Source organism: Nelumbo nucifera, chromosome 1 (assembly GCF_055504915.1).
Source record: "Nelumbo nucifera cultivar China Antique chromosome 1, China Antique-T2T, whole genome shotgun sequence".
Lineage (NCBI taxonomy): Eukaryota > Viridiplantae > Streptophyta > Magnoliopsida > Proteales > Nelumbonaceae > Nelumbo > Nelumbo nucifera.
Genome location: NC_142649.1, coordinates 103,155,649 through 103,166,103, shown reverse-complemented (window position 1 = coordinate 103,166,103; position 10,455 = coordinate 103,155,649). Strand labels below are relative to the sequence as shown.

Genomic DNA, 10,455 nt, shown 5'->3' with positions numbered 1-10,455 from the left:
AGAAGAAAACACCATCTACCATTATTTTGGGCTCAAATTTTGGGCATTTAAGACTCTTGTCATAATTTATGGATTTCTTTATGAAAATCAAACTAGTTCTGGTTATTTAATGAACCATTGAAGTTTCACAAATAACAAATAGCAGAGGAGAGTTTAAAATGTCAATGCTTATAAGATCATATCAATCCTTTGACCTTCAAAATCACAGTTATGAAATTCACAAATGGGCATATACAACAAATGAAGAAAAAAATAATGTGAGGACCCGAAACACTTGAAGCATAAGTTTATCTGCTACTTCCTGTAATGAAAGAAGTGAAGATTTGTGGTTCCCGGTTTTTCCGGTAAGTTGAAATACAAATTCAAGAGTACGGTAAGGTAATAATAATACATTTGTATCAAATGTTTCAAGTTCTAACAACAACACACTCTATCTATAAAAAAAAAAAAAACAAACAAACAAATAGCACACTCTTGGAATACCCAAGTATGGAGGATAAAAATCTCAACACCAACTCACAAACGCATTCTTCACTTTCTTCTATCAACAGTCGCTATCATGCTCCAATCCCGGTTGTGCGCTTATCCTGTAAATGCACAAGACACAGGCCTAATAGGCCTTAGATGCATGGTTAAAGTATCCCTGCTTAGTCCATAGCTAGAGTCATTGTTTCAAGGCTGGTCATTTTGGTGAAAAAATTTACAGAGCCCAAGCCAGGTAGGAAAAAACCAATTGCCAAGGTTAAGAGCAGGGCCAAAAATAAATCACAGAATTTACAGTAAATTAGAATCACAGACCTTGGTACAAACATAAATATAATGGACCTCAGGATTCTTTCCAAGAACTGCCTCGACTGAACCACCCTCATCCAATAGCACAGGCTCTGTTAACCCCCATTTTTTATGGTCTGAGCTTCTCTCTGCCACAAGCTTTTCTGCATGAACAAACTCAACTGAATCATTTCCTTTTCATTAAAAAAATAAGGGAATTTAAGTTCGAATGTTAAAGATAAACTACAATTATGAGACAAGAACCTAGATGCTTACATAAATATGGAGATTCCTTGCTCCTAACTTATCAGAACCAGACAATCACTTATCTGCAAACCTCATGTGGGGCTAAAGAAGAATGTAAATTGAAACCAGAAAATTTTTTTATCAGCTCAAACTACAATACTTGTTAGGGAAAATTCTGTTGTCTCTCCTTAACTTCGGCTAATAGTAACAAATTCTCCTTCTGTACTTTATTTTTGTAATAATTTTGACTTTTCTTATCATTTTTATCATCAAACAACAATCAACAAGAAAAAATCATTAATGATTTAAAGTAGAAGATACAACAAGTAGTTGTGAACAAGGAGCATGCCCAATACACGGCAAGCCACCCAACCCATATTATAATGACTTTTCTTTTCATTTTCAAATTGGATAATCTGCTCAAAGTCCCAGGGTTTGGGAAGAGAAAGACAATGAAAAAAATAAAGGAAACAATTTTTTTAAGGTAATAGCAGTTGCACCATTTAAGTAGCTTGACAAAATGCTTTTAACCTTCTACTAAGTCCCTAAGGTGGTATAAGCATGTTTAGTATTTCCAAACAACTTGTTATTCTCCCCATAAACTCCAGTACACAAAATGGTGAAACCATAGACATAGATTATAGTCCATAGAATAGAACAAGTCGTAGCATAGATGGCTAAAGAAAAAAGGTGTATGAATTCACATACCTGATCATCATTTAATTTCCATCTTAAGGTGTTCAAACGCTGAGGCTCATCCTCATTCCAAGAAAGATGGACTTTACTTTGTTGTAGTGCACGTGTATGGAAATCTAACCCTTGATAGTTTGTTGGTGCCTGAAGAAAATGGGATAAATAAGTGATGTGCCCAACAAATAAACATCCTTAACCATTTATCATAGTTCACAGAAATCTCTAACATCCTAATGTTAAAGTTTTAGGATATACCGCAAAGATGTTAGGAATTTTCTTTTTATCAGTAACTGAAGATGTTAGGAAATTTATGAACTGGAAATTGAAGATATTTCAACTGAAGCCATATACTTTGGCTAAAAACAAAGTTCTTTTTTTTCTCTTTTTGCCTTACGTAGGCAAAAATTCCTGAGAAGACGCTTTTTAGATTGGGAACAAAGAAGGTGTACCTTACAATGAACTGGCAAAAATCCCTAAGAAGATAACATTGTCCACACACCCATGGCCATTACAATGAACTGCTAAGCTTAAGAATGTGTATCCATGAAACAGACCAAATACTATAATCATCATGCCTTTTGAGTCAACATTTTTAAACCAGAATCCAAAAGCTTCTGAAACATTTATAATTACAGTATGTTGGTTAGCACATACAACTCATGCCTGTTAGCAATGATCAGTGTACTGCAATTATTACAATTTCAAAAAATAATAAAGCCTTTGAACGAAGCCAAATAAATATCAAATTCAGATACAAACCCAAATAAGGAACAGATAGCCTAATTTGTTCCCTTTTGACCTTCTCACTGATACTAAGACAAGAACTGCAAAATGGGAAAACTTCAAATAACTGTATAATTACAAATTACACGAGATCACTAAAAAACCAAATATAAAAGGTTAGTTCACACTTAACAATGTAGAAAACTCCTTTTGACTAAAAAAAACAAAAAAAAAAAAGGATATTCGAAACAAGAACTAGCTGAAGCGAATCAAATCAGTGTAGATCTACATCATATCCCCACCAATAACACATACAGGGCCGAAAAAAAACACAGAAAAGTTCATATAGTCCACACAAACATAAAAGAGAGCACATTATACACCTTCTCCAGCTAAAAGAAATAAAGCTACTACAGAACACGAATGAAACACACCGAACTACGCTAGATCCGCCTCAGGATCCCATGCAACTATAAGATTTCGACCTCTTCATCTAATAAGTGAGAAAACCCTTAGATCTTCAGCTCAGAACCAATAAAACAAACATGAATAGCTAAAACTCAAGCACTGAGAATCTCAGCATGACCTAGCTGACAAAGATGAAATTAGACAACATTGTATTGCAAGATCTGCTGAACTAGCCCTAAAAATCCAAGTACCTTGCTTCTCCGGAGAAAAAGTGCCACGGATCTAAAAGAATTATTGCGTCCTTCGCCTTCTCTCTTTCCGTGAAGAGAGGAAGATGTTGGGCGTCGGTGAAGAGAATACGAGCCGAAGAGGAGGAGAAATGCAGAGCCGAGAGGTGAGAGGAGAAACGCAGGGTTGAGATCCGGGAAAGAAGTCGAAGAGACACTGTTTTGAGATTTTCCTTTTTATCTATTTACCCTCCACTCGGAAAACCAATTTAGCCGAGTGTTATGATTTTAAAATTTCAACACAGGTAAATTAGTCAATAGAATTCACAATCTCATTGACCAAACTTTTCCCCAACCGAACATGGCCTAAAGTAAACCTGTTTCTTACCCTATCATTGTGGTCCAAATAAAATCAGATCCTTAACTAGACCAACGGAACAAGGGCAGAATCAAATGACTGTGATGGTGTTTGGTATTATGGTACTTTTCTTATGACCTGTTATTCTTACTTCATTGACGCATGGAAAATCGGGAGAGTTGTTGGGTTATGTATATGACCCAAAGTGTAATTTGCTCGTTAACTATTAGACACCATTAGGTGTTATATACATACATATTAAAAAATGCTCCTTAAAACGAAAAACATAATAATTGTTTTCACAAAAAGAGACATAGTTATAACTGTTTTATTAAACATATAAGAATTAGATAGAAGATAAGATGAATTTGCATGGGCCCCAGAAAATGCAATTCACAGCATATTAACATTTCTCATTGATAAGTATAGAAAATGTTTTCAATGCATGCTGAGATGTTGTGCCAAGATAAGAAAAGCAACCGTCTCCCCACTCAAATTAGATTAATTTTGTTCTATACCTAATTTTCTTTATTCATAATTTATACAAATTTCTATAACCAAACAACTTCAAGTCACCGTTGATGAATAAAGATAAATGTCTCTATTTTATGGGCAAATTATTAATATATAATAAAAAGCTAATCAAATGGGCTCTGAAGAAATAAAGTCATTCATGGGCCGGACCTCAAATAAAATCTAACCAGACAGCTTCAGATTAGAAGATATACAAGGATAAAAATCCTTGTCCGGATCCATATCAAAAACACAATGATCTGGATCAATATCAGACCCTTTTAATCAGATCAGGTCTTGGCTTGCACTCTCAAGTCTCAACAAAAATAACACCCTGCCATCCATATCCAACCCAATTTGAATTCTGATATGTCATGTTCAATTCAGTTCCAACTTATCTAAACCTATCGTGTGGAGTGTAACAGAGCTTGGATGACATGCCGTAACACTCAATTCACAAAGGCTGCAGGCTGCGAAGTGCAGAAAGAATTAATTGTATTTTGCAGTGTTTTTAAAACCAGATCGGACTAGATGGTCGGACCGGAAAAACCAAGAACCGGTCATTTGATTGGTTTTGTTTTACCCCAAACCATTAAATTGTCGATTAGACCAACATTGTTTATCCATTTTTAATTTTTTTTTGTCAGAGTGGGCTGTCTGTTTGGACTGGATGGTCAGACCATTTGACACGGGAACTGGACCCCAGAACAGTTCCTTGTCCAATCCGGTTTTAAAAACCTTGGTATTTTGGGATAAATTACATACAACCACCATTTATTCTGGGGCTAGTGAAACAGCCTTCCCTCGAACTTTGTTTTGACACAAAGCCCCCCATAAACTTTTGGATTCCAACACTTTGCCCACTACTAAAATGCTACCGATTAACTTTATGGAATATTCTCTTAAACATTTTTAAAATATCAAATTACCATTATTTATAGGGGGTGTTCTGTAGTGTGGATGAGAAATTAGTGGGTGTGGACTGTTCCACACCACACCCTATGGCAAGGACCAATCCACACCACATCACAATCCATAGTTGTTTTGAACTATGGACAAATTGTGTGGACTGGACCGGTCCACACTCATAGTGGTGTTTTGTAACATGGTGCGGACTAGTCTACACAACACTTTTTTGATTCCATGTATCTCATATACATTTTATAAATGATATACACAATTAATCATAAATATTTAATTTTTGTATTTTATATGATAAATATTTAAAAAATGCATCAATAAATTAATATTAACCAATAAATATTAATTTTTATAAAATAATTAAAAAATATTTTAAATTTTTAAAAATACTATTTTATTGATAAAAAACATTAAAAATTTATCAAAATTAAAAAATTAAGTAAAATAATTAATATTTTAGATCATACAACCAAAATGTAACTGCAAGATTTTCAGAAATAAAACTGAAGGTGTATCTCTGTGTATTTGCAATCTGTCTTGGTTCACACAGCCTTTGACCCATGCTCCTTGAAGCATGGGATCAAAAATAAAATGTGGAGGGGACGTGTCTACGAGTTTTTGCCGTTGAAAAATATATTGGGGTGTGGACAGGACCTGTCCACGCTATATTGGGGTGTGGGCAAGACCGGTCCCATCCACACCCAGCCAAACGAGACCAAATCCTGTGGATGGTACCGTTTTCGGTCAAGTCCATGAGATTTACGTGGTTCCGAACACCGCCTTTATGAGATCATTTTGCCTTCTGTAAGTTAGTATTTCGAAAAGTCCTAACTCTTACATACGTTTCTCTCAACTTTCTTTAAGAAGAGCTCATCTTAAAATTGAGTCCAGAATTGAAACTTAAAAAAGTGAAGAACGATTTATCTTCTTCTTCTCCAGTTTGACATCCAACATCCAGCTTTAGTCTTCATCAGCACCCCTGTTACTCTCTTTCATTTTTCAACGGTAAAAAAAATGTGTAGTGCCCAGTCTAAAATGAAATCAATCTATTGAATCGTTTTTTCTTTGTGAGTTTCTTGTCTTCTGCTTGAGTTGGGTGTTTTACTGCTTTATTTTTTTTTTTTTTACCTCGAAATTGGATTTTGTATCAATTCCGAAATCTGATTGTGTGGTTTTTATTACCCATAACTGAGATGTGATGAATAAGACAAAGGAAGATGCAATGTTTTAAAAGACGACCCAGAACAGAAACCATTCTGGCCACCGGTCTACGGGTCAACGGCTCAACTGTTCAGTTTGAATGGATGGTCCATTTTGAGAAAAAAATTAAAAATTAAAAAATAATTAAAATAAAAAATGGTCAAAAACCATTGAACGGGTCGAATAAATTGATGGTTTGACCACCTGGGTCAATGAGTCATTGACCGATTAAATGATTTTTGGCTAGGAACCGGATTTATGGTAAAATGGAACTAGTTGCCTAGACGGTTCCTGGGCCGAACAGTCCGACTATCTGGGTCAATGACAGTTTGAAAACCATGGAAAGATGTTAAGTTGGGGCAGGCCAATCTGGTGACTCTCACCCTTTTGAGTGAAGAGTGGCACAAGGCCTCAAATACAATTTTTCTAATTCTCATAACTAAATTCCAAGATGAAATTATGAATCTAAATTTAATGGGATTTGTCTGGTAATTAGATCCATTGAAAATGTAGACACAGCTACATTTCAAGGAAACTATGTAAGGCCTTTGGATATTAACAGAAAGGATTCGGGTTGGGATTATTTGATCTGTTGTTTTACTCCACCGCTATTGTTCTTTCAGTTGGAATTGAAGAAAATGCAAAAAAAAAAAAAAAAATGATGTTTTGAGTGTGTTTTGGATGGAAAAAAACTTCGGTTCAAGAAAGCGATAGAACCTGGCAAGTGAACATATACTGGGAAATGGACATCAATTGGAAGTTAGGACTTTCTGCATATTCCGATGGTTGATTTTATTCGAGGAGTCTATCATGCAAGCTGAAAATTCTAGTGGCATATCAAATATTTCATAAGAGTTTTTAGAATGCATCAACACATTTCTCATTTTCCTTAGGCCCATGAAAAGTAACTGGAAGGCATAGTGGTGAACCCAAAGCTCATACTATTAGCAGTAGCTGTAACATCAAGGCAATCTGATTGAAGTGCATCCCGTACCCACCAAACCCATTGCAGGAAATCCCGATTCCTTTAAAATTCATTAATGCTTTGAAAACTGGCCTAAAAAAATCAATGCTTTGAAAAGGATTGGTGCTTTAGAATGCTTATTTTCATCATTTGATTATTTGTTAATGTTGGCCTAAATGGACACTTAGGTAATTTTATGTTCACTATCAACCCTATCATCATGGTTTCTGAACCACCGTTGATTCAGACGGTCAGACCATTTGGCCCAGGAATCATCCAGACAATCAATTCCATTTTACCCCAAACTCGATCCTTAACCAAAAATCGTTGAATCGGTCAACAACCCATTGATCCAAGCAGTTAAACCATCAAGTCATTCAATAGTTTTTGACCGTTATTTATTTTTAATTATCTTTTTATTGTCAGAATGGGCCATCCATTCAAACCGAACAGTCAAGCCATCAACCCAGAAATCAGTGGCCATAACGGTTCCGTTTCCAGGTCATTTTTTAAAACCATGCCTAACATTGAGTCAAGGGGCAAATTATTGAAATCTAAAAGTTGGGTTGTTTTAAAACCTACAGAAAGGGGATAAAAAATGCGACAGTAGTAACTCTCTACACTCCCTACCCGACCCGACTCTTAAGTATTACATCTGAACAGGAACCTTCATTCCAAAGAATAAATCAACTAAATAAATACTATTGTTGTAGTAAACAACTTCTGTATACAAATCCCAAAATGATATTAACAGTCCCGAAGAATAACTTAGGGCATATCAATAGAGGCTTGTCTTTAATACAAAGTATACAAGGCATCTGCAAAAAACTCCAGCCCTTCACTTATGACCTCACATCTTTCAATGCCCCTCCTTTCTCAAGTTCACCAACTAGATCCCTCAGTGATGGGACCTTCATTGCGAGAGTCCTGTACAATCTAGAATATCGAGCTCGGGTTCCATCTGCTGTCCTTGCTAGAGCCAGCAAGCTTAAAGCCTCTGGAAGTTGTGCAAATACCTGCTTCATTTCTTCCACGCTCATATTTGCCAATACGGTAGGTCTCGGGACAACTCTGATAATTTCCCCACCTTTAGGGTCCTGAACACGAGCATCTGCTTTGACAACCAGCTCAGAATTAGAGTTTGATCCACATTTGATGATAAATGGTGTTGTTGAGCCTGTGTTGAACTGCAGGACATTCCATTGTGACACATCAGTTTCAGCACCTGATCCCCAATCTGCAGGTTGAAATGCATGTGCTTCTTGAAGATGGTCGCCTTGTTCTGGAATGGACTGAAGAGTCAAGCCAATAAGAATGATTCAGAAATTGCTTGTACTTCATAAGAAATTTTACACCCTAAATTTTATATTTCTTGGATAATTTCACCACCAAAAAAAACTGAATAATCTATTTCCAATATCTGCCCAAGAGAGGCAAAAAATCAGAATACAAGCTACTATAATGGACAGGTTAGGAATATTGGGTTTGATAGCTGTTCATGATTGTATTCTATTCCCACTCACAAGGCAAAGAACTACCTACACACCCAACACTGAAGCCTGAAGAAAATTAACCCAATGACACTTTATGAGAATACATATTACCACATAGTTGCATATCTTCTTGATTAGCTTGAAGCCTGAAGAAAACCACTTATGAGAGAAGTATATTGTGCTGCAGAAGACAAGATTTGTAGCATACCTCTACCAAACTACGAGCATCTGCAATTTGCTTTTTGGCACATGGATGGTCAATATCAAGAAGAGAGGGCATTCGCTCTGCCAGTTCATCCAGAGATGCAAGCATTGCTTTCTTCTTACTTTTAGTCAGTGTGTTTGCAGAGGCCTGGCTTGTTATTTCCTGTAACATAAAATGTTTAATTTATAGTCTGTTGGGCTTCATCAAGAGAATGATCCCAAAATCATTTTAAGAAATATATGGATCAAGTTTATCTCTGAAAACCTTGACTTGCTTCAATATGCCATCAAGGGATATAAGAGATGCTAAGCGCGCATCTTCAGATGCTGTAGAAGGATTTTGAATGGGTGAACCACCTTCTTCTACTGCTAGCAAGGCTACATCACTTCGCATTTGTTGTAAAATCTAAGTAGAAAAAAGAACATTGTCAAATTACAATAAGAAAGATTATTTAGTAGTTCAAAATTAGTCACCAACTTACTGAGGCATTCAGGTAAACCTACAATGAGTATGATTATTACTAAGCAATTGAGCATGGTCAATTGACAGTTCAAAGAAGTTTCTTTGATATAGAAATACAGGTATAAGACTTATTTATTAGAAATGTAACAGTCTAAAAGAAAGGTCTAGGACATCACCTCTCTGAACTTCAGAGTAAATATTAATAACCAATACATTCTAAAATATACATCAGACATAATTAAGCATGATAAAACCAGAACAAATAAATCAGAAAATATTCACCAAGTAAATCATTATTGGTAGAAATATAAAGGAATAGAACACGCAATTGATAAGAAATCCCTTTAAAAACAAACTATTCCAATGCTAATTAAGTAACAAACCAAGTGCACTAATACATATTTTATGCAGTATCTACCAATAAAATCTAAGTAGAAAAAAGAACGTTGTCAAATCACAATAAGAAAGATTATTTAGCAGTTCAAAATTAGTCACCAACTTACTGAGGCATTCAGGTAAACCTACAATGAGTATGATTATTACTAAGCAATTGAACATGGTCAATTGACAGTTCAAAGAAGTTTATTTGATATAGAAATACAGGTATAAGACTTATTTATTAGAAATGTAACAGTCTAAAAGAAAGGTCTAGGACATCACCTCTCTGAACTTCAGATTAAATATTAATAACCAATACATTCTAAAATATACATCAGACATAATTAAGCATGATAAAACCAGAACAAATAAATCAGAAAATATTCACCAGGTAAATCATTATTGGTAGAAATATAAAGGAATAGAACACACAATTGATAAGAAATCCCTTTAAAAAAAGTACAGTCCCACAAGGGAATAAAATAAATAACCACCCCAATTAGTATTGAAATTCGTATTTACATAAAAAGCACCTATGATGCCTAAATATGGATAACAACACAGAAACTGATATGGGAGAGGAGGATAAGACTCTCATTCCCTAAGATCCTGGGCACATATATTGGTATGATTATCCCATTTAATGTGCTTATATCAAGTGTCACTCATTGATACTTATATCTTTCCAGAGTTAGCATTTTACACTGCTTAGGGCTCAGGCCTTTACACGTGCCCATTCAAATTTGGAGAAAAGCCCAACCCAAGCCCACCCAAGTTGCACCTCTAAGATGTTTTTATAGTATTATTTGTTAGAACATAGCATTTGTGGTGATGCTATAAAGCATAACCTAGAGAGATCCATGCAATATCTATTGTCATATTAGGTATGTATT

The 10,455-nt window shown here is 35.4% G+C and overlaps 1 protein-coding gene and 1 long non-coding RNA gene across 4 annotated transcripts in view; both read right to left on the bottom strand.

Moving 5' to 3' along the window:
• Nucleotides 1-274: 274 nt before the first annotated feature.
• LOC104611907 (uncharacterized) lies at nucleotides 275-3,329 on the bottom strand. The gene is made up of 4 exons (XR_737740.3): nucleotides 3,093-3,329; nucleotides 1,726-1,854; nucleotides 799-935; nucleotides 275-587 (listed from the first exon to the last, which is right to left on the bottom strand). It is a non-coding gene; the product is annotated as an uncharacterized LOC104611907 (long non-coding RNA).
• Nucleotides 3,330-7,692: 4,363 nt separating this feature from the next.
• Nucleotides 7,693-10,455, bottom strand: part of LOC104611908 (kinesin-like protein KIN-14B) — a 110,664-nt gene continuing 107,901 nt past the window's right edge. For all 3 annotated transcript variants that reach the window (XM_010279184.3, XM_010279182.3, XM_088890780.1), the window contains 3 exons: nucleotides 8,987-9,127; nucleotides 8,726-8,884; nucleotides 7,693-8,316 (listed from right to left, as the gene is read on the bottom strand). In XM_010279184.3, coding sequence (XP_010277486.1) covers nucleotides 7,867-8,316; nucleotides 8,726-8,884; nucleotides 8,987-9,127 — 750 coding nt within the window. In that variant the 3' untranslated portion in view covers nucleotides 7,693-7,866. The remainder of the gene's footprint in view (nucleotides 8,317-8,725; nucleotides 8,885-8,986; nucleotides 9,128-10,455) is intronic.